The sequence below is a fragment of the Microtus oregoni genome, unplaced genomic scaffold, assembly GCF_018167655.1.
Source record: "Microtus oregoni isolate MIOR12 unplaced genomic scaffold, Mior012 000146F_ref0000122, whole genome shotgun sequence".
NCBI lineage: Eukaryota > Metazoa > Chordata > Mammalia > Rodentia > Cricetidae > Microtus > Microtus oregoni.
Window position 1 is genome coordinate 1,074,815 of NW_024544796.1, and position 24,220 is coordinate 1,099,034.

Below are 24,220 nucleotides of genomic sequence, written 5' to 3' on the forward strand. Positions count from 1 at the left end.
ATCTGCTTTCAAAGAGAAAAAGTAGTTTTCTTCAATGGAGTCTCACTGATTGTATTAACCACACTTAAGGCTAGGCTCCATGTGCAGCAGTAGATAAACAACACAAAATAAACTCAATGGTATTTTTATAGACCATTTGTCTGAGATCACTATGTTTGGCCTTTTCCTTATATATTATGGTTTCTATTTTTTTATTTTTTTTATGACTTTTGTGTGTGTGTTGTATGGGTATGTGCCTCTTGTGATTTTTTTTTCTTTGTTTCTTCTTTTAAAGACATTCTGTTTTTTTGTTGTCTTATTTTCTATTTTGTTTTCTAAAGAGAGAAAGAAAGGTCTGGAATTGGGAAGATTTGGAAATGGGGAGAATCTTGGAGAAATTTGGGTGTTTGATCAGAATATATTGACTGAAAGAAAATTATATATATTATATTATGTATAAATTATACATATTATACTAATTATATTATAAAGAATTATACTAGTTACCTAGAAAGAAAATAAATAATATTTGATTTTGTAAAGGTGACATTGAGAAATAGAACATGAAATCTACTATTATATGAAAAAACAAGCTATGTAATACGTCATTGTATTCAGATCTTTCAATAAAATTCTTGCAAACAAGAAAAAAAAAGCCTGAGTCACATAGCAAAACTCCGTCACTTACCAAAAAAAACCAAACTAACAGCAAAATAAATGTATTTAAGTTTTTGCTGTTCTTTAACATTGTGAATATATACTAAATTTTATTCAATTTTCTCCCTCTTATTCATGGAGATGAATGTGATTTCCCCTTTTTTTTGTATCTTTATGACCTTTAGATGAACTCTATTATGCTAATTTTTAATTATTACCCTACCTAGTTTACTCATTATTCTATAAATATTTGTTCAGTGCCTTCTGTTTGTCAGACCTGGTTGTAAATCCCACAAAATCATCAGAGCACAGCAGAGATAATAGTCCTGCTATTGCTTTGGTTTTACCTTCCGTGATTTTTTTGTTGCTAGAGCCACAGAGATACCTATAATTCATGCATGTATTCAATAAATATTTGAGTAATTTTGGGTGCTATGCACTGTGCAAGGCTCTAAAACTACAAGAGAAAGCAACACTCTTGGTAGTTCATGTATTTTAATATAGAAAAGTGACTTTCAGCAGGTTTAGACACTTACATGCTTGTGGATTTGGTAAATAAAAGAAAAATTGGAAAGAATTTACAAGAAGAGTTATTCATTGGTCATTGTAGTTAGGCAAGGAATTTACAAAGAGACATTTAAAACCACATGGTGGCTCACAGCCATCTGTAGTGAGATCTGGTGCCCTCTTTTAGCCAGCAATCATACATACAGACAGAACACTGTATATATAATAATAAATAAATAAATAAATCTTAAAAAACAAATGTTTAAAAAAAAAACAAAGAAACATTTAAATTGGGAACAGGGGGCCTAAGAGACAGGCAACAAATGGAGGAGAGAAAGAATATTCCAGATCAAGGGCACATGAGACTCTAAATTTAAAAGTACCCTGATGCTTTCTGGGAAATAAAAGGCTAGGGTGCCTAGAATAGGGCTTGAGCACTGAGGCAAGAGAGGCTTTGGCCAGATCCAGTGGAATCTTGTAAGCCACAGTGTTGAATCTGTCTTTTTAGATCTTAAAATGAGAAGTTAAGGATTTTATGCTGATATAGCATCATTTGCCTGGAAGCAGAAAGACCACTTAGGAGACTGCTTTGGTTGTATATGCTAGAGAGTATGGTGGTGATAGAAATGGACAGACGTGAGCAGGTTTGAAAGATGAATTTAGAGGTAAGATCAAGAAGAATTGGCTTGGGTGTGAGGAGTAGGAGGAAGAAAAGTGTCGAGGATAAATACAGGGTTTCTACCCTGAACTGAGATGATGATGCCCATTTGCACAACTACATTGAAGGTGGAATGAGTTTTCCTTTGAGAAGACTGTTATTTGTTTGAGAATTTTATATAATACGTTTTGATTGTTTTTACCTATTCCTGGGCATGGAGTCGTCCATTGACCTACCAGTAACCACATCCTTAAAGAAAACTGACTCTCCCTCCCCTTGAAGCCACCAGCTGTCCATAGCTCGTCAGTTAGGAGTAAGGATTCATTAACCCCTTTCCACTTGATGCTAGAATGTTGATTGACTGATTTTGTGCAGGTGCTGTGCACATACCCACCGCTGCTCTCAGCTCAAGTGCAGTGTGGGTCTGTCATGTCAAGAAGACAGTTTTGTTTCAATCTTCCCCTAAGCCTTGGGAAAGGAGTGTGATATGAAGTCCCATTTGTGGCTGAACCTGCCACTGACACTTACACTTTGTATTTTGCCAAGCTGTAAGTTTCTTCCTTAACCACTACCCACTGCACAAACTTTTGGATAAAGACTGAGGGCTTTGAGGGCAGGTTGATACTGTGTCTGTTTAGCAGAGTAATAGCAGTAGGCTTACCCTTGGGGCTTTTTGAGTGATCCAACCCTGGGTTTGTGGCTGGATTTACAGTTCCAGTGAATGCAGTTTTAACCATGTTTAATTGAGATTTCTTTGGGACACGTGTGAGTGGATGACTAATTGACAGTCAAACCGAGGCCACTTAGAAGCAAAGTCAAAACCACTAGCACATGAATGATAATATAAATAATGTGATTATGTCGAGAGCTATGCTGTTTCACACAGTGCTGTCTGATGCACATGTATTGCATGAATTAGAAGTAAAATTCAAAATTCAGCCATCCATTTCAGTAATCCGTTTTCAAGAGCTCACTAGCTAGATGTGCCCATACTGGACGGTCCAGCTATAGAGCTTGCACAAGATCCCAGAAAATTTGGGACAGTGCTGTATAGAATGAGAAAATAATTTGTGTTAGTTCAAAGAATTCTGTCTGTTTCTTTAAAGTCACATATAGGAGGAGCCACTTCAAAAAGCAGTAACAACTAATATCCATAGTAGACAAACTGGATGAGTACTTTTGTAAATCTGGAATGAGGAGCATCTACCCAAAGAATAGCAGGAAGCGTGATTCCTGAGAGGACTGGGGGATGTGTGAGGACGGATTGGGATCATAGTAGAAGGGATCTTCTTTGAATGGGGTCGTAAAAGAGATGAGTACAAACAGGTAGGCTTCCATTCTCTGAAGTATAGGTTAAGCAACCTGCTGAGTGGGAGGACATGAGAAGGAGCTGGTCCACAATCTGAGAGTACTTGAGAAGATGTGAAGGTTATTCCAGGTAATATTAGGAAACTAGTTAACTGTAGGAAACAATTGCTTTCTAGGCTAAAGGGTCCATTTGAGGTTGGTGATCTAAATTTTATTATACTAGCAAATCCGAATATATATGTGTCTTAGTTCATGTTTCTATTGTTTCAGTGAAACACCATAAGCAAAAAGCAAGTTTTGGAAGGAAAATGGTTTACTTGGCTTATGTTTTCATGTTACTGTTCATCGTTGAAGGAAGTCAGGACAGGAACTCAAACAAGGCAGGAACTTGGAGTCTGCAGAGGCCATGGAGGGGTGTTGCTTGTTCCTCATGGCTTGCTCCCTCTTCAATCACTAATTAAGAAAATGCTCTGCAGGCTTGCCTCCAGTCGGATCTTATGGAGGCATTTTCTCCGTCAATGTTTTCTCCTCAGACAACTGTAGTTCTTTCCGAGTTGGCATAGATCTAGCCAGCACAATACATCCGTGTACGTGGTGCTTATTTCCTCTGGTTGCTCTGGTGGAAGTACTGAGAAGGTAATTAGTTGGACTTTTGTGGGTTGGAATATAGCCAAATAGGTGTTGTGGGAGACCAGAGGTAAGGCAATTGTGGATTTTTGCAACAGACTATGGTGATGACATCTGTTTGAGAAAAGGGGAAGTAAAAGGGTTCCATGGATAGAAAGTGAAGGGATTAATGGGCTGAGGTTCTATGAGGCCCAAAACAATTCCAGTAAAGATAAGCAGGTAAATTGGGAGGAGGAGTAGGTCACAGTGAGACATTTGATTTGGAGTGTGTTAGGTGATGGTGTTTCCATGATGGAAAATCTAGGATATTATTGAGAGAGTCACTGTAGGGAGTGAGGAAATGGTGGCTGAGGTGGAATGGGAAGGTCATTGGGTGAAGGAGTTGAAGGTGTTAACTGGGTTTTCTGCACCAGTTTTCAAACAAGGTGGAGGTGAAGTCTTATGTATCAGGCATCGGATCCTGAATTCTGGGTCTTATAGAGAGTGGCGCTCTCACAGAGGAAGAAAGAGAAAGCAGTACAGCCCACTGGATGAGCCTCAGGAGAGAGCGGGTTCCTGAAAGACATGGAGATGGAGGAGGTGGTATTGGATTGCATCATGTTTAAGCCAGGCATGATAGTACCTGTCTATAGTCTTAGCTACATGAAAAACTGAGGGAGAATCACTTGAGAGCAGGAGATCAAAGCCGGTCTGTGGAGGAGTAACCCACTTGAAAATCAGGCAGTTTGTGTTTGCATCTGATTTTTAATGGAGTTGGATGTTGAAATCCCTTGCAAGTATTTTGCTTAAAACTACCAGTAGAGTCAAATGTAGTGACAGGTACCTAGAATTCTAGCACTTGGGAGCCAAGTCAATGAAAGACCCTGTGTATTTTTCAAAAGATAAAGTGAATGGCTCCTGAGGCCTAATAACAGAGTTTAACCTCTGTCTTCCACCTGTTTGTGCACACCCGTGTAGGTACACACACATGCACACAAATAAATAAACCTCTGGAATGTAATGCAACTATGATTGAGAACTACCAAGAGATACAAAGACTGTTCAGAGGAAGTGAAAGATACAGGAATGTTTGCTGCCCACAGAAGGCTGAGAATTGGGGCAGGGTGGGAGAAAGGAGAAGAGAAGGTTGGGTCATGAAATAATTTGTTATATTTTCTAAGCATTTTGGTAAAAGAGCATTTGGTGATAATTTTCAAACAGTTTCCGGAATCTTTTGGCCATTAAATAGGTCTATTTTATATTTGCTAAATTCTGTTTTTCAAGAATTGTAGGAAAGGGATTAAATGTTCTTGTACTAAATCTGCATCAGATAGAGATTGCTCTGTTTTACCTATTCTGATTGTAACTGACATGAGAAATGGAGGACTCGGGTCCTGAAGCTTTTCCCAGTAGCTTTAAGGCTGTTCCTAAATGACACTTGTCTACCTGCCTTTGTTCTCCTCTGCACAGTGCATCCCCCCAGTAAGTATCTTATCTGTGGCCCTCTTGGTTGTCTTTCATTCCTCCATTTTCATCCTTTTTATTCTTCTGACCAGTAATTTTATTTTAAAAAAAATCACTGAGTCCTATGAAGATGGAAACAAATGAGATTTTAAAAAGAAGACAAAAACAGAACCAAAGACAAGAACTAGATTACCAACATAAGAAACTAGGATATGAATTCCATTTCTCCTTTCTTTATTATTTATAAGTGTAGAAAAGTCCTCTTCCACAGCTATTTGTTGAATGCCTTCTAGCTCTGAATCTGCCATCATTGTTACCAGGAGAGTGACCAGCTAACTCGGGACTTTGTCCATCCTAATAATCTGAAAAGTCTTGAAGCACATATGGGAAGCCCTTAAGTTTCAGACGACTCTGAAACTGTTGGAGAGCATTGGATGATGTGGATATGTGTCCTGCCTCCTGACTAAGGAATGTGTAGCTTTAGGAACACAGGAAAGCAATATGTGTAATCCATTAGAATAAGAATATAAACAAAAACATAGGCTCCCTGGATCATAAAATCTGAATAGTTGAGTCAGATGGTAATTTTAGGGCACCAGAAAACAGGTGAGAGTATGCTGTACCCTTAAGAAGTCTAAGCCTGAGTCTGGAGAGATAGCTCAGCTGCCCATCCTGAGGACCTGGGTTCAATTCTCAGAATCCTCATGATAACTCGCAACTGTCTGTAACTCCAGTTCTAGAGGGACACACTGCCTCTTCTGACCTGCAAGGGTCAGACACATAACACAGACATACATGTAAGCAGAAATACTCATACATATAAAATAAAAATAATAGTTTTAATAATTAAAGAACTCTGAGACCTTTGTAAATTTACTTTTTTTTGTTTGTTTGTTTGTTTTTTTCTTTTGTTTTTCAAGAGAGGGTTTCTCTGTAGCTTTGGATCCTGTCCTGGAACTAGCTCTTATAGACCAAGCTGGCCTTGAACTCAAAGAGATCTGCCTGCCTCTGCCTCCCAAGTGCTGGGATTAAAGGAGTGTGCCACCACAGACCGGCTGTAAATTTACTTTTTAAGTATTACTGTTCGTAATGTTTAGAGATGTTTTGCATGCATGTATGTATTGTACCATGTGCATATTTGGTGCCTGCAGAGACTAGAAAAGGGCGTTGGATCCCCTAGAACTGAAGTTACTGAAGGTTGTGGTTTAACATGTGGGTGTTGGGAATTGAACCCAAGTCATCAGCAAGAGCATCAAATGCCCTCAACTGCTGAGCCGTCTCTACAGCCCCAGTAAATTTGCTTCAAATTCTACTTTCTCAAATGGTTCTTCTTAACCAACCCACTCTTGGAGTAGATCTTTATGTTGCATTTGCAAGATTATTCAAAATCCTCATTTTTACTTGAGGTATTTTTCACTTGTGTTAGAGGTATAGATACATCTTTCTAGAACACTTTAAATCAGTCCCGCTATTTTTAAGTTAGCTTGTAAATTGAATTTACTCTGAACCTAACCATGTTACTTCCTATATTACCTTCATGCTTTAGAATACTATATGAGCTGGACTTGAAATGGTGGGGATTTCCACTGTGGAGAGAGGAAGAGGATGATTGATGAGTTTATTATCTTTTGCTAGAACTTAGAAATCCCTGCACTGACATCTGAGAGATCAGGACATAGGAAGCTATGAGTTAGCTTATTATAATCTTGAGTATCTATTGCTAGATCAGTCTGCTTATTGACACAGTCCATGAGCACTGTGCGTACTATGAGTACTTCCCATAGGGTTTCCTCTCTGTTTCAGCCCCTCAACCACTGCAATACCGAGCCCTTGCTCTTGGATGTGCACTCCTTATTGAAGGTCTAGAATATTTGTAATCTGGACCTCCTACTGACCAAAAAATTTCAGAATACTGTCTCAATAAAGCAGTGTATCACACATCTAGGTATCTATGGATTTAATTCTTTTTAAAGGTGGCTGCAAAATTCGGGTGCAAGGAGACTGGACCAGAGAACGCCACTTTGAAATTCCTGATGAAGAGCTCTGCTTAAAGTTCCTCTCAGAAGTCTTTGCGGCACAGGAAGGTAACTCAAGACTCAGCAAGTTTCTTTCCACTATTTCAGTGGGAGTAAAATACTGATGTGCTGATTCAGAGTAACGGAGCCGTTAACAAAGCCCCCTGCCCCTTGAGCCCTGATAGCTGATTTTTTTTTTTCTTCAGGAATGAACCCAGGATAGATTAAGGAACAAGTCTACCCAGCTCTAAAAAGAAAGTTGATGGCATGGCATGCAGTTCCCTGCAGCCTGTAATCCCCCTCCTTTTGCCCCCAAGATGACTCAGAGGTGTCGGTATTTCCTTAGTCTCTTCCATTCCATTCCAGAATTGTGCTGACCATGTATTTACTCGGGGAGTTTAAATAAATGAGTAGCTTTGCGTTTGTAGTTTCCCAGTTTCTGACCTAAATCTTGTCTTTCCAGCTCAGTCACAGCTTCTTGTTCCAGAACAGAAAGAATCATCTAGCTGGTATCAGAAATTAGACACTAAGGATAAACCTACTTATTCAGGTATTAGAAAGACTCTTTTATCTCCGGTTGCTATGATCATTTTAGAGTCGATAGATTGTATTCAGATTAATTGGTTGTATAGAGTGGTTTTATTAAACCCATGACCATGGACCAATGTTTCACTCTATGGTATACTAGCTCTTTACAGGCCAACTGGAAAAAAAGGTTAAAAAGTACAAACTCCACAGCCGGACAGCCTAGGTTTGAATGTCAAGTCAGTAAAATACCGACATGAAGCTTACAGATTATGTCATCATGTTTGAGTGACTCAAAAACCCTGAACTTCTGTTTCCTTCTCTACAGTGTGGGAAGAGTTTTCATTAAAAATACTTTATGAGGTTATTGTAATGTAAGAAAGACAAATGATATATAATCCCTTCTGTAAATGTCGGCTTACATTATTCAAAATCCAGATCAGTATAAATTTTCTATCATTACAGTTAGCATATCAGTGCTTCTTGGATGAATACGAGTCTTAGCATAATTTAAGTGATTACGACCGCTGTGGTGCCCTTCTGTTTAGCAACATTGCTGATGTTGCGCATAAAAGCCTTGTCTATCCTGGCTATGTTGAGGATCTCTGTTTCTTCACTTTCACTTTGGATCTTGTATCCTTCAGGACTGCTTGGATTTGAGGATAATTTTTCATCTATGAATTTAGATAAAACAGTGAACACACCAAACTACCCCACAGCGATTCATCGGGAACCACCCCCTCCACCTGCTTCAGTAAACAGAATGTAAGTCCTGTGTCACAGCATACTTCCCCCTATAATAGGCTTGTATGTTAGCCTGTTTTACTTTTGAATCCTGCTTGATGTGCTAGGCCTCTACGTGAAAAGGAAACTTCAAACAAAGAACAGCCCAAAGTGACCAACACCATGCGGAAGCTATTTGTACCAAATACCCAGTCTGGGCAGCGAGAGGGTCTCATCAAACATCTCCTTGCAAAGCGAGAAAAAGAATATGTCAACCTCCAGTCTTTCAGGTTTGTCTGTCTTCTACTCGCTGAGTCTAAAACTTTAGGTATAACAGTCTTTTTATTTGTAAAAATATTAGCTTCATTAAGAATCAAAGCATGCTATAAGGCAATGTTCATCTGACTCAGACTAATGTCTCTGCTGGCCAAAAACATATATATCTAAGATCAAACAATACTTTCAATTTCCTAACTGCTAATAATACCATGTCTACTAATATTTCTACCCACACTTAGAGGAACAAATCAAACTCACATATAATAGAAAATTGTCCTCTCACGCCTTCTATAAACAAGTATGTGTCTCATCTGGCCTACTGAATCTTTGTCCAGCCAGTACTGGAAAACTAAAGTCCACCATTACTGCCATGTATTTACTGCTTTGATAAATTAACTAAAGTTTCACCCAGTCATCTAGATTGGAAGATCTATCCTGAATCCTTTCCTATTAGTTTTCATCTCACCTTGGCTCATTAACATCTCATTTTCTGGACCCTGGTATGTGTGGTATAAAGGCGAGGTGATGGGGTATGGCATGTATCCCCAGTGTGTTATTCATGGGCAGAATATGCCTTTCTAATCTAAGACTCCAGTCCCGTCTTCTAGCCTAACATGCATCATTTCCTCAAATCCAGTCACAACTGCAGTTCCTCCTATTCTATACAGCACTTATTGTGAACAATTAGGACAGTCATGAGTCATCCCTTCTGCCTTCCTGTTTAGTGTACTATCTGCCTCATCAAAATTTTCCAAAGAGTTGTCCTCATGATCCTCAAGAAGGGAGGTTTTTTTCAGTTTAGCTATAGCTCCTTACAGAACAGTTGTCCTTATTAGCCTGTCTCCAGTGCAGAAACAGCTCTTTCCATTCTAACCTAAAGCTCTCCCTTAATGAATGTGGATAAAGTTTGAGTGGACATTTGTCAAGAGATTTAAGTGTGTCTGTTTAAAATACAGACCTAGCTCCTTTTTGGTGATTCACTTGATGTAAAATGTAGAGAAAATAAACCCAGAGCTTTGTATTCTATGAGCAAAATTTTTCTTATGTAGCTGGCAAAACACTTTGAAGCGTTATGTTGATCAATATACCCTTTCATAGAAATGTTAAAAGTAGTATTATGTTTGTTAATGCTTTATCTTTGTTTTCAAATTAATTTTTGTTGTACTGTATTAGATTTTTTGTTGGAACTTGGAATGTGAATGGCCAGTCTCCAGATAGCAGCTTAGAACCTTGGCTGAACTGTGATCCAAATCCTCCTGATATTTACTGCATTGGGTAAAGACCACTTCTGGACCTTCCTTTTCCTCTATTTGGTATTAATGTAACATGGCTTTGGCCTCTCTCTCACCTTTGTTTGTGTATGTGTTTGTGTATGTAATGTGTTAGCATTACATTGGGTGTCTCCCACGATCGGTCTCCATCTCACCTTCTTTGCATTTTTTTATTCTTTAACCATTTCGTTCTTATATATAATAAATTTTAGTTGTTTCCACCCCTATGACCTTCTCTCTCTCCTGCTGAAACCTTTCTTCCCATCCAGTCTACCTCCTACACCCATGTCTTCTTTATATACGTGACCCATTGTGTTTAATTGGAGTTTCTCATGTGAACATGAATGGGAGGTTTTTTACTGGAGCGTGAGCAACTTATCAGTGGCTATACCCCAAAAGAAAGTGACAGCCTTTCCACCAGCAACCATTAACTGCCCATTGTCCCTCAGGGAGGGGTAGAGCCTCATGGGCCCCTCCCCTATCCATGATGAAATGTTGATGGGTCCAATTTGCAAAGGTCTTATACAGACAACCACAACTGGAGTGAGTTCAAGGGGAGCAATGATTATGTCATCAGGAAGACGTCCTTTTGCTGTACATGTCACCGTCTTCTGGCTCTTACATTCTTTCCATACCCTCTTCCACATGTTCCCTGAGCCTTGCAGTGTGTGATGTAGCTGCCCCACGGTGACAGGGCCCTCCACCATCACTAATTCTCAGCACTTTGGCCAATTACGAGTTCCTGCATTAACTGCCACCCACTTCTATGTTAAAGCCTACCTTATATCTACCTTATTTTTTGAGAGACTCTCCACTGAACCAGGAGCTTGCCTCGAGATCCTCCTGTCTCTTTCTCCCCAGTGCTGGGATTGCAGGTATATGCTACACCCACAGCTTTGTTTTCCATGGATGCTGAGGACTGACCTCATGTCCTCACACTTGGACAGCAAGCACTTTATTGGCGGAGCCATTTCCCCAGCCTTCATCTTCCTATTTTTTCTAAAACTCGTTTGGTTAAAAACTTGATGTGAACTATATGTGAGGGTTAATTTGTGGGTCAAAAGAAAGCATGAATGAAACCCATAGGAAATTGCTCATCATAGAAACAGATGAAATCAATTCTCACAGTGATTATTCAAAGGTTGTAAAAGAAAAGTTTCACTACTATCCCTATGAGAGTTTTGATTGTTATTGTTTGGTTTTAGTATAACCTATGAATATAATGGTGGGGATTCTTTAAAAAAAAAACTACATGTCTTTTATAAAATTTATCTTGCATTCTTTTTTTACCTTTACTCTAATGTCTCAGAAAATGGAAAAGGAGGCAGTCACTAAGTTATGGGCTGTGTATACCATAGCTATAGCCTCTGCCCCCATTTTTCCCTCAGATTCCAAGAGCTGGATTTGAGCACAGAAGCCTTTTTCTACTTTGAGTCTGTAAAAGAGCAAGAATGGTCCATGGCCGTGGAAAGGGGTCTGCCTTCAAAGGCCAAGTATAAAAAAGTAAGCTGCACTGGATTATCTCTTTCAGTCTATAACTAAGTAGACCTCACTGGGAGTTAGTCCATTAGCTGAACCTCTTTCAAAAAGCTTGTTAAATAATTGAATTCTTCCTCAGATGAAATACTGTGCTATAGGAGCCTAATCTACCATAGTTTCTTCTGGGGGGGAGCATAAGTTTTCTGTTCATAATTTTTATAACTTGGGTAGCCTTTAGAAGAAAACAATTTACTGTTTTTGCATTAATAATTAAGTCAAAATAATTACATATAAGCTAATTGATCTGTCTGTGCAATAAAAGTACAACTGTCTTCCAACATGGCCAAAATGAAATGCCTACCAGAAAAGCAGATTGAAGCTTATGGGGTGCATAAAGTGTGCTTTAGATTCAGAACAAGAACAGCAGTGTTGTGGTATTTAAACAAATTCTAGACTTCTTTGTAGGTGAAGAATAAAGTTGAGGGGCTGAAGAGATGGCTCAACAGTTAAGAGCACTGGCTGCTCTTCCAGAAGACCTGGGTTCAATCCCCAGCATTGACATGGCAGCAAACAACTTTCTCTAACTCCAAGATCTGACACCCTCACACAGACACACATTCAGGCAAAGCACAAATGCACATAAAATAAAAATAAATAGTTTTTAAAAGGTATATGCCACAACACTCAGCTATTTGTTAAATAATAATAGCAATAAAGTTGACTTTAGCAAGGTGGTCAAGTTTGTTGGTCTTTAGAAGATATTTGGTATAGGCATTTAGCTACTAGGAGAAATATTTTCATTTCAAGGCGACAATCCTAATCTCAGAAGGAGTAATCTAATGTTCTTCTTTGCTTTTGAACAGTTTATGTAGGTGGCATAAATCGTGAAGATATTACAGCTCTCTGGCTCATTTAGACTAAAAATAATCAAAATTCAAAGGATCACTGTTTGTAGATTTAAATATCTTAGACAACATGAAATCAGAGTCTAGGAAGGAGAAGGAAGAACTTGCTGGGATAATGGCTTGTTTTTTACTATTTGAATTTTTAATGTACTGTCAGTAGGGTACAAAGTGATTTACAAAGAGAGCTAAAACTGAGCATGTGAGTTAGTGATAGAGTGCCTGCCTGCATAGCATGCTCGGAGTTCTTCATTTGATCCTCAGCACTGACAAATAGAAACACACAGGGGTGGGGAGACAGAGAGCAGAGAGAGAGAGAGAGAAACTTCTACATTATCTTCTACATTATCTTTTGTTAGTCAAATTGAGACTAGAGCTTCCACAAAGAACCTTGGTTTCCAATTTATGGGGTCCAATAGGAAATTAGAGGATGCAGATACAGATGTGGACATCAGTAATCACTTTGTTGGTCATTCTAAGAAGGTAGCTATGTAGCAGAAAGTGATGCTCACATTAGCTGTTTGTAACTCCCTGAAACTCATAGGTGCAACTAGTCCGCCTTGTGGGGATGATGCTTCTTATATTTGCCAGAAAAGATCAGTGTCGGTATATACGTGATATTGCTACAGAAACTGTGGGAACTGGAATCATGGGGAAAATGGTGAGTTACTTTGGCAATTAATTTGATTATTGTTGATATCTATGTGAAATTTGGTTGCACCCCGTGTTTCCTAACTTTATAATTGCCTTTGCTACCAGGGAAACAAAGGAGGAGTCGCTGTGAGGTTTGTATTTCATAACACCACCTTCTGCATCGTCAATTCCCACCTGGCTGCCCATGTGGAAGAGTTTGAAAGAAGGAATCAGGATTATAAGGACATCTGTGCAAGAATGAGTTTTACAGTCCCCAATCAGGCTCTCCCACAGCTGAACATCATGAAACATGAGTAAGTGGCCTCTCCATGGCCTTTGCGTGGAGATGTAGCAGTGGTTAGATAGGGTGAGAAGCTATGGAGCTGTGAAAGGGAGGGATTACCATTTGGGGATTTGGACCACAAAGAAGAGAATATGTTATTTAGAACTAGATTCACTGAGGCAGAGAAATTAGATATGGCATTAGGGGGAGAAAGGTTTGTATTAGTGTAACTTCTAAAATAATGCTGAAGGAGTCTACACATTAGTGTCATTTTAAATAATGAAATAGAAATGGTCACTGTAAGTGTGATAATAAAAGATAAAATGAATAAACATGGTTTAAAATCCTTTACTTACCTCCTCTTCTCCCCAGCCAGTCCCTCTCTCCATAGGAGACTGTATTTAACATTTGAATGTAGACCTTTCTAGATGTGCACTGTCTAATATGATAGCCAGCATCTGGCTGTTGGTATTTGAAAGTCATTCGTCAAACTGAAAGGTCTGTGAGCAAAAGCTATATTGGATTTTGAAGATTGCTTGGGGGAAATGTGGGATACCTTAATTTGCAAAACATTAATCACACCTTAATGATTTGGGTGTATTAAGTTAAATAAAAGTTGTTATTTTTACTTTTATATTTTAAGTGCAGCTACTAGAGAAAATATAAGGATATGGAGGCATGCATCATTTCATCCAACAGTCTCTTCTAGACTCTTCTCCATACATGTACAGACACACATACTTGTTGTATGAGAAAATTGCCCTATTCATCTTTCCAACGTTGTGTCTGCAGATCTACATTATTCTTCTTAACGGTTGTGATTATTAAAAATGGGTGGCAGGGATAGGTCTGCGAAGACGGGGATTTCATAAGGACAGGAGCAGAAGTCCATTGAGGAATGGGTTAGGTGGTGTCGCAAAGAATCAGCTGTGGAGAAATTCTTTGAAACTCTGAGACGATGATTTGGAAGGAATAGCGCAAGGCGGGAACTGTAGTAAATCAAAAGATAATTTAGGATTATGAGAAGCAGTGGATATTAGGGGAATTAAGGAAGGAACAGGGCAAGGTGGTAATATTGGAATATGTCCTTACTGTCTCAACAGTTGGGGGAATATAGAATTGGGTTTCACAATGACAAAGTCAAGGCCTTGAAATTTATGTTCATGAAGCCCCCAGAAATTCCATAAATTTAATCCCAAGAGTCCAAACTTTCCTGTTGCCTTTGAGAACTTGAGGTGACTCAAAAGGGACCCATTTTGATGTGGTAATTTCAGGGTCTTGGCACATCTCAAGTCCTGGTGCTGCGGTTGAGAAGTAAGGTGCCAGTATCCTTCTTTGGGGGAACTTGAACTTCAGATCTGAAACAGATTTTGTCAGGTTGACTACACTGGAGGGTCGGGCTCAATTTTCCTAGTGGGCTGTCAGTCCTTCCCACCATCCAAACCGTGACAGAGCACCTACAGAACCTCAGGGCTCTGGGAGGCAAAAAGCATTAAGATTCTCTTTGCCTAGAGACCTGGCAGGTGGCCAGACAAAATTTTGAAGCTAATCCAGCAAATAAACTGCATGCTTCTCAGTCCATTAATTCCTTGGCTTCCAAATCCCATATGTATACTATATGGCCCCACTTTCATTCAGTTTTATGTGGCGTGCCTATTTTCCCAGATATTTTATAGTCTATTGGCTTTCTCCGGGATTGGCAGTACTTGCCCCTAAAGAATTGATGGCAGCTTTAAACCCCTTGTCAGCGATAAATAGATCCTTATAAGTAGTCTACCCATTTTCTTCTCTCAGTTCTCCTCTGATTGACTTTAATGTTAATTAGTGCTATTCTAATCTATTTCTTGGTCTTCAGTGTTGTCATTTGGTTGGGAGACTTGAACTACAGACTTTGCATGCCTGACGCCAATGAGGTGAAAAGTCTTATTAATAAAAATGACCTTCAGAAGCTCTTGAAATTCGACCAGGTAAGTGAAGTTTCAGTGGCAGAGATGGTGAGGATTATGAGATAGACATGGTAGGCATGGCTTATGCTGGGAAGAGATGCAAGTTTTACTATCTTGTAAGACATTGTACCTGGGGATATATAGATTTGGAGTGCCTTGATTAAGTACTAAGATTCAAGGGAGATAATGTTGGTGACAAAAAGCCAATGTAAAATTCATTTAATAAGTCATTATCAGGCAGAGATTTTAGAGATTTGTCTAGATTGGCTACAGCATACATGAGGTTAGTTGGAGAATACTTCCTAGAGGAGAATTGCCTTCTGCTCTATTAATGTGCTTTAGCAGATGGAATGGGGAAAATTGTTCTGTGATTATTTGGCAGACTGAGCAACAGCTTGGAGATCAAACAGAGGGGCAGGCCCTATGAAAGAGATTGGGAAGCTAATAAAAAAAAGGTTTTTTGGGAATGACCAGCATAAGCTATAGTCAAATAGGAACTGGTTGATAAGTTGGTGTTGACTGATATTTAGCTGTTGATGTTAAAACCAGTGGAAGGGGCTGAGAAGGTAGCTCAGTGGATAAAGTGTCTGTTCCATAAGAATCTGTACTTGAGTTAGGATCCTCAGCACCCATGTAAATGCCAGGCACAGTAGCATGCATCTGTAATCCCCATTCTGAGGGAGACAGGTGTATATCCCAAGGGCTTACTGGTCAGTCAGCCTAGTCCAAACAGTGAGCTCCTGGTTCAGTGAGAGAGCCTGGTCTCAAAATATAAGGTAGAGAAGTGATTGAAGAAAGCATCCTGATAGCACCCTCTGACTTCTGCACATCCCTACATGGAAGCCTACCCACATATAAACAAACAAGAACAACCAAAGTACTTGTGGGGAAATTATTGATTATGGAGCGCTCAGACAAAACATGATATTCAGTAAACCAGTCTGTGACTATAAGCCTCTATGTTGGTGTGTAAAGCTGGTAAATGAGTTGAATTTTTATTTTTATACATCCTTTTTTTATTTTTGCGCTTGAGCATCACTATAAAGCCTGTCCTAGCCTGGAACTAGTTATATAGCCTAGGGCTGACCTTGAACTTGCACTTCTTCTACCTCTGCTTCCTAAGTGCTGCTGTTACAGACATAGGCCAAAACACCTTGATCATAAGAATAATTTTTTTGGAATATAGGTAGTGATCCATGAAAATGAATATTCCTTCATGTCATTTCATATTTGATTAATACATATTAATTGTACACAGTCATTGTGTTTCTTTGATGTATCAGCATGTAGAGTTGGAGTAGAATAATCAAATCCAGCCTCTGGGATCTGGGGATGTAGCTCAGTGGTCAAACACTTGCATAATCTATGTTAGGCTGTGAGGACAATCTAGAGCACCATAAAAATCACCTCGTTATTTTTATATGACCTCTCCTCACATTCCACTTTCTGATTATCACTATTCTACATTCAGGCTGACTTCTTTTGGCTTTCATGCCTGAGAGCTAAATTGTAACATTTGTCTTTCTGTGTCAGATTTATTTCATTTAACAATAATTACGTCTAGCTCATCCATTTTGCTGCAAATAACAGTGCTTCATTGATTATGACTGAATAATATATGTGTGTCACATTTTCTTTATCTAGTCAGTATTCACAGGCACTTTTCTTGGTTCCTTATTTTTGGCTATATAACTAATGCCACAGTAAACATATGTGAACACTTATCTCTTTGGTATGCTGGTTTTACTTTCTTATTATCCACCCAGCACATCATGGTACAGGAGTGAAAGTAAATGCTTCTTAATGAGAAAAGACAAAGTTTTAACTTGATTCAAATGTCTTTAAATCCCTATGAGAGCCTTTTGACCTTTAGACACAGTAAAAATTCAAGTGTTGTGCAGTACAATAGTTTTTATAGTGAGTCTTCCTTAGCTATCTGCCTTTACACTGAAGTCGAATGGCTAATTTGTATTCCTTCCTCTTTCTTGCTTCTAGAAAGGGTACAGTTGGGATAATTGCTGAATCTTGTGTAACTTTGGTAAAATATCTGAGTGAGGATAACTTTCTACAAGAATGGGTTATAGGGCTGGAGAAATGAGTACTTGCCTTGCCAGCATGATGGCCTGAATTTGGATTCCAACATCCATAAAAAAGCCAAGTATGGAAAAATGGACCTGTAACCCCAGCACTAACAGGGAGAGATGGAGACAGGAGGGTCAGTGTGTGTGTGTGTGAGAGAGAGAGAGAGAGAGAGAGAGAGAGAGAGAGAGAGAGAGAGAGAGAGAGAGAGAGAGAGAGAGAATGAGAGAGAGAGAGAGAGAGAGAGAGAGAGAGAGAGAGAGAGAGAGAGAGGGAGAGAGGGAGAGAGAGGGAGAATGGGTTAGAGCATGTACATGCAGTGCCCATGGAGACCAGAATAAGTCTGTGGATCCCTTAGAGCTGAAGTTACAGGTAGCTGTGAGCCATCCAACAAATTTGGGTCCCCTGGAAGAGCAGTGTGCTCTCTTAACCACCGGGCCCTCTCTATTGCAACAATTCACCCACTTTTTTTAAAAAAGAAAAAACATTAGCTAGTCATTGAAATTGGTTTCAGGAATTATCCTTTTAAGGTCTGCATGGTTTTGGTGGTGATGGTGGTGTTGTAATTATGATTATGCTAGGTTGTGCCTGTCCAGTTCTAAACAGTGTAGGACTATTCGAAGTTCTTGTTTCCACAGTTTTGTCCTGACCACAGTTGGCAATAAAATGGCAATGTACTAATAACAAGTGTTGTCATTGAATCCGAAAGATTAGCAGTCTTATCTGTGTATTTTTCCACACTTGAAAGGGCTCTGGAACTGGATCCCTACAAAGGGAACAGTGACCAACCAGCCTGATTATCACCTCTGCTAATGTAGTGTTGTTGTGCTTACATGGTGTTTCTTTCTGGCTGCAGTTAAACATTCAGCGCACACAGAAAAAAGCCTTTGTGGATTTCAATGAAGGGGAAATCAAGTTTATTCCCACTTACAAGTATGATTCTAAAACTGACAGATGGGATTCCAGGTAAAGTGATAAGAACCTTCTCGCAGACGAGGTTAAGGCTTGATCTTTCCTGTGCTTTTCCATGTCCCTCCTGAAAGGCTAGGATTTTTTTATATCATTCTGTATGCAGAGAGGGAAATCTAATGGCTTAGTGTTATTACAGAAGAGTATTTCAAACTGAGCTTAAATTAGGAAAGTATTAATTAGATATCAGGGCTGGTGACATTTTATGAACTGCCTCTGGTACCTTGTTTCTGTCACCTCTGCAAACTTGTTTAGATTTTTTTTGTGTTCCCTAGTCTTACCTTTCTTTCTCACCTAAGGCTCTTAGCCTCCTCCCCTAATGCTTACCTAATGCTCTTAGCCAAACTACTTCTCTGCTACTGACTCTGGATACTCTGAGAACCAAGAGTCATAAGCAGTTCTCCAAGCAGAGTCATTCTTGGTCCTGAGAACACATTAGAATCCACTGGTAAGGGCCTGGAGAGATTGCTCAGTGGCTAGAATACTTGGTGCTCTTGCAGAGGACCTAAGTTCAGGAACTCCAGCTCCAAGGGATCTGACATCCTTCTCTGACCTTTGAGGACATCTGCATACACACATACACACACACACACACACACACACACACACACACACACACACATTAATGAAAAAAACAAAAATAATCCTCTTAGACATCCTGAAATCTGGACCCATACTTCTTAGAAGAGAAAGCTCTAGTCTTCTCCAGAGGTTAAACCCGGCCTAGAAATAGAGAATGGCGGTTTTCAAGTTCATTAGTTGTCTATCATGGAGTGCCATTGCAGTCAGGTGGAGCAAAGGAAGAGAAAATGTTAAGGATGGGATCCTGACCTGAGAAGGCTATTTTCTAATTAATTAATTTATTTATTAAAAATTTCCACCTCCTCCCCTCCTCCCATTTCACTCCCACTCCTCCCACTCCTTCTCCCCCTCCCTCTTCAGTCCTAAAAGCAGTCAGGGTTACCTGCCCTGTGGGAGGTCCAAGGTCCTCCCCACCTCCATCCAGGTCTATCTAGGAAGGGGAGCATCCAAACAGACTAGTCTCCCACAAGGCCAGTCCATGCAGTAGAATCAAAACTCAGTGCCATTGTCCTTGGCTCTGAGAAGGCTATTTTAAGGAGGTGCTGTTCCATCCTTCCCTGTGGTGACATTTACGATGCAGACCTAAATTTAGGGAAACCATCCCTCCATTAGTTGACACTAGGCACGTTATACTTTGTACTGGGCAGTAGTGCTAGGAGTTTAGTGGCTGACAAGCATACACAGGCCCTTATCGGTGCTTGCAATGTAGAGAAGATGATAGGGACCGCCTGGGAAGGAGAAGTATGTGCTTCATTGGAAGCATATTAGAAGAGGCCTAATGTGATTCTAAACCAGTGTGTGTTACAACATCCTAGTACCGTATACTCTGTTTGTGACTCATTCCTTTATTTACAGTGGGAAATGCCGCGTTCCAGCCTGGTGTGACCGAATTCTTTGGAGAGGAATAAATATTAATCAACTTCATTACCGGAGTCACATGGAACTCAAAACTAGTGACCACAAGCCTGTTAGCGCCCTGTTCCATATTGGGGTAAATAGTTAATTGCTCATTCATTTGTTTACGTGTTAAGTAGCTACTTCCAGAGCATTATGGAGATAGAGTAAATTCGTACTCTAGCGTGCCATAAATGTTCTCTAAGCAAATTATCATTCTCAGAGTTGAGTAGTTAGCACCCCTCAACCCTCCCAAATGCTAGCCTTCTATTTCTTCATGATCCCGTCTCTTTACTGATATGCAGATATTTTATTCCATGTAGGCACAGACTGATCAGAACAGAACCAGATCTACTCATTCAAGAGAGTCCTGTCCACTGCAGTGGCACGTTCCTCTCAAACAGCATAGATATTATGTTCTTTTGTACTTGGTTGCATCTTAGGCTGAATTGATAACCTGTTTCGCCTCTAATATGAATGCATTTTCCCATTTTTAACTGTGTTATGAGTGTGGAAATTATCTTATAAGCTTGATGGTTGATATTTTGATTACTTCTTGTGTATTTTCCACATATGTGGTCATGTAACCTGTCAGGATATAACTCTTGTGAGTCTCACTAGGATGAATTAGGTAGTCTACTGCTTGGTTTTACATTCCAGGTCAACCACTTTGTAATTGTGAAGAATATGGACAATTTATTTAGCATCCTTATGTGTCAATCTGCTCTACATAGTATGGTGGTAATGGGACCTACTCATGAGGATTAATGAGTTCAACCATGCGAAGGGCATAGTGAGACAGGTTACTTTTGTTTATGTCAGTTTCAGGGACTGCTGTCATAGGTGTTACCCATGTGTCTTTTTTTTAAAAAAGATTTATTTGTTTCTATTTTATGTACCTTAGCATTTTTGCCTGCATGCATGTCTATGTGAGGGAGTCTGATCTTCTGGAACAGGAGTTACAGACAGTTGTGAGCAGCCATGTGGGTGCTGGGAATTGAAGCCGGGTCCTCTGGAAGAGCGGCCAGTGTTTGTGACCTCTGAGTCATCTCTCCACTCCCACCTCCACCCTCAAGTCCTCTTTTAAAGAAGAATGACTTTAGGGCATTTCCTTGAGAAACAAAATTAATTCTTGGTCTTAGAGTATATTAAAATTTTCAAGACAACCAACAACTTTATTTTTTTTCCACTTTTGGGCTGCACTTGTTTTTGTTTCTTATTATATTTTGGCTGGGGAGGCACATGCTGTGTGCTGTGTAAAAGTAAGAAGACAGTTTGGGTAGGAGTTGTTTCTCGCCTTCCAGTATCCACAGTTGTTTTTAATTTGATGCTAGGAATCAGACACGGGCTTTTGTGCCTTCTAAACACCTGCCAGATCACTGAGCTATGCACCCCCACCCCTTCCCTTCCATTCCAACATACAGCAGCTAGTATCTGTAGGCCCAAAATGGCTTTAGGGAATTTGTGCATGTCAGTTACTTCCCACAACAATGCTCACTTCACAGATGAGCAGATAAAAACTCAGGGAGTTCCAGCATGACTTCCTTGAGAGTGATACAACACTTGCATGAGCCCTTTGTGGGGCTGGCAAGGTGTCTCAGTGGGTAAAGGTACCTGTCAGCAAGCCTGATGGCCCGACTTTGATTCCTGGGATCCACATGGTGGAAAGAGAGAATCAGACAACTTCTGAAAGTAGTCCTCTGACCTCCACATGTGTGGCGTGCCACATGCACACACATGCATGCACACACAAAGAAGAAAATTTAATTTGTCTTTTTGTTAAAATAGAGACCTAAGCCGAATTTACACAAAAGACTGAGACTCTTGGGGCTGGAGAGATGGCTCAGAGGTTAAGAGCACTGGCTGCTCTTCCAGAGGTCCTGAGTTCAATTCCCAGCAACCACATGGTGGCTCACAACCATCTGTACTGAGATCTGGTGCCCTCCTCTGGCGTGCAGGCATACATTGAGGCAGAATGTTGTATACATAATAAATAAATAAATCTTTAAAAAAAAAAAAGACTGAGACTCTTTAGTAACTGTCATCTCCCACTTGAGACTTTTCATAAATCCCTACTTCCTAGCCAGGCCAACACCATGTATGAGTGTTTGTCTTCCTAGACGTGTGTCATCATTGGTGCTTTCTGTAATGGTGGAAATGTCTTATATCTATGCTAGACTTCTGCATATGTCTTTCTGCTCAAAAGTTTTGTGTATATGTGTGTGTGTTGTAAATGGTCTTATACTATGTGCTGATGTGAATTTTGTTTGTGATATATAGTATATCTCTCTGGGTCATTTTGTTAAGATCTAGCTCATTTTCCTTTTATACTGAATTCCTAATTTGTTGGGGATTTCCTTTTCTGAAATGAATGTATCCCATGGTAAGATTCTTCCCACCACTGTCTGTTATCCTAGATGCACCATTAAGTAGTGCTAATCCATAGAGAATAGGTTTGCTTTTATTGAGTAACTACTTCATACTTTAGAACCTTGTGCTAACTATTATTAGAGACTTTAAAATCTATATTACACATTGGGGCACCACCACAGGCCCCAGGGACTTTTAGCAAAGGAGTCAAGTGTTCTGTTGTCAGTTTCTAAAGACTTGCTGTGGACTGTTTGAGACAGTGTTCTACCCTGCACTGGGTTCTGTGATCTGCTGTGATGGCTCTCAGATTTTAGGGAAAATGCCCATTGCTCAGAGAACTTTGTAAGAAGAAAAAAGGATGGAGCCATGAACCCCTCACCTCAACAATGTGAGAATAGTCCCAGGCCCCTGTGTTTTTAAACCTCAGCCAGGTGGAATCTGTTTCTTACCTCGTCTTTATGAAAGAATCTGCATAGTTTTCCAGATCTTGCCAGGGAGCCAGTTATGTGAACTGCTCAAATCTTAGAATAGCCCTTGCTTCTGTGGTCTTGAAAGTTCAAACAATATTTTTTAAGAAAGAAAAAGTTACATTTTTTTAAAAAAATTTAAGATTTAACTTAACCTAATGCTTACATACTGTGGGGTTAAAGTGATCAACCCTCAGTTCCTCAGTTCTCTAAGTTATGGCAGCAATGTATTTTTTTTAAAAAAAAAAAAACCTCCCTAGTCCATTTAGTTCTGTTGTTTCCCACATCTGCCTCAGAACTTTGCTGTATACATTAATCTTTTTAAGATGGATTTTTGTGATTTTATACTTTATGTAAAAGGGAAACTGATGTCTCAAATATGACAGTGATGTTACATTACTTATGCCAAGTGGTAACATTAGTTTGTTTGAACTTTTAATATTTACAAAAATACAGCTATGTCAGGAAGCTGGAAATGCTGTGTCATCTAGAAACTTTATTGACCCATTACTCCAAATGACTTGTCTGTTGTCATGGTTTTACTCCAGGACATGTTGTGGTGGCCCTTTTCTAAAATGGTCACTGGCTCCATTTCCTAACACCACAGTTTTCCTGTTAGTAATCTGAGCAATTACCTGATTCCTGTCAACGGGCATAGCAACTAATGGACTTAAATGCTTCGAGCATTATTTTGTACAGTTTCACAATTTTTGCTTGTTAAAAATAGCAGTGGATGTGTTTTAGCACTGCAAGAAATCATTTTTATTACAAGTTCTCATTTTCTCCACTCTCAGATAATTAACAATGGAGCAAGGAAAAATATATACCATATACCCAGACATATACCATTATCAGACGTCTTAGAGATTTTACTTTTCCAGAAATTTAGCCATTTGACTTTATCTTTCCCATAAAGTGGATTTTATAATGCTTATTAATTTATTTTAGTGGCTTTTAGAATTTATTAGAACTTCTTAGAGAAGTTGAGATTACATGAGACTAAATAAAAATCTGTTTCCTTTGAGGTGAAGGTTATGGATGAAGCAGGATATTAAAGCTTTGAAGGGTGTTGATTGTACTACAGTTTATCTTAAAGGTGTCCCCGTAATGCCCAGTTTGAAATTATTACTCTTCGATGGAGATGAGCTAGGAGTGTGTAGAGCTGAAAATGGTTCCTTCTTTCCCGTTAGGTGAAGGTTGTGGATGAACGAAGGTATCGGAAGGTCTTTGAAGATATCGTACGCATTATGGACAGAATGGAAAATGACTTCCTTCCTTCATTAGAACTTAGCAGGAGAGAGGTGAGCAAAACTAGACAGCTTCTTGTCTACTATCCATTATTAGTTAACACAGAGGAAACCGTGTCACTTCAAAGGGCATCAAGGATAACATCTCCATTGGTGTCAGACTGTCTCTGTTCTGGTGTCAGCTTTGCAGTTCGGTAGCTAGAGGAGCACAAAAAGCCTCAGAGATGCAGCTCCCTTTCCTGGATTACATGAGTTAATACATGAGAAGTTCTTAAAACCGCACCTAGCAGCTTGGAAGTCCTCATATTAGTTACTCTTGTTTGGTGCTCAGTTCATATGTTTGAGGGAACAGAGCCTAGTCACAGAATAAGCACCCT

At 39.5% G+C, this 24,220-nt stretch overlaps 1 protein-coding gene across 4 annotated transcripts in view; it reads left to right on the forward strand.

Moving 5' to 3' along the window:
• LOC121444892 (inositol polyphosphate 5-phosphatase OCRL) overlaps positions 1–24,220 on the forward strand; it is a 64,484-nt gene that overhangs the window by 11,951 nt on the left and 28,313 nt on the right. For all 4 annotated transcript variants that reach the window (XM_041646817.1, XM_041646816.1, XM_041646818.1 and 1 more), the window contains exons 5-16: positions 7,153–7,263; positions 7,658–7,744; positions 8,364–8,484; positions 8,571–8,732; positions 9,895–9,996; positions 11,381–11,495; positions 12,918–13,034; positions 13,133–13,320; positions 15,145–15,256; positions 18,171–18,280; positions 19,721–19,856; positions 23,787–23,897. In XM_041646817.1, the coding sequence (XP_041502751.1) occupies positions 7,153–7,263; positions 7,658–7,744; positions 8,364–8,484; positions 8,571–8,732; positions 9,895–9,996; positions 11,381–11,495; positions 12,918–13,034; positions 13,133–13,320; positions 15,145–15,256; positions 18,171–18,280; positions 19,721–19,856; positions 23,787–23,897 (1,472 nt within the window). The remainder of the gene's footprint in view (positions 1–7,152; positions 7,264–7,657; positions 7,745–8,363; positions 8,485–8,570; positions 8,733–9,894; positions 9,997–11,380; positions 11,496–12,917; positions 13,035–13,132; positions 13,321–15,144; positions 15,257–18,170; positions 18,281–19,720; positions 19,857–23,786; positions 23,898–24,220) is intronic.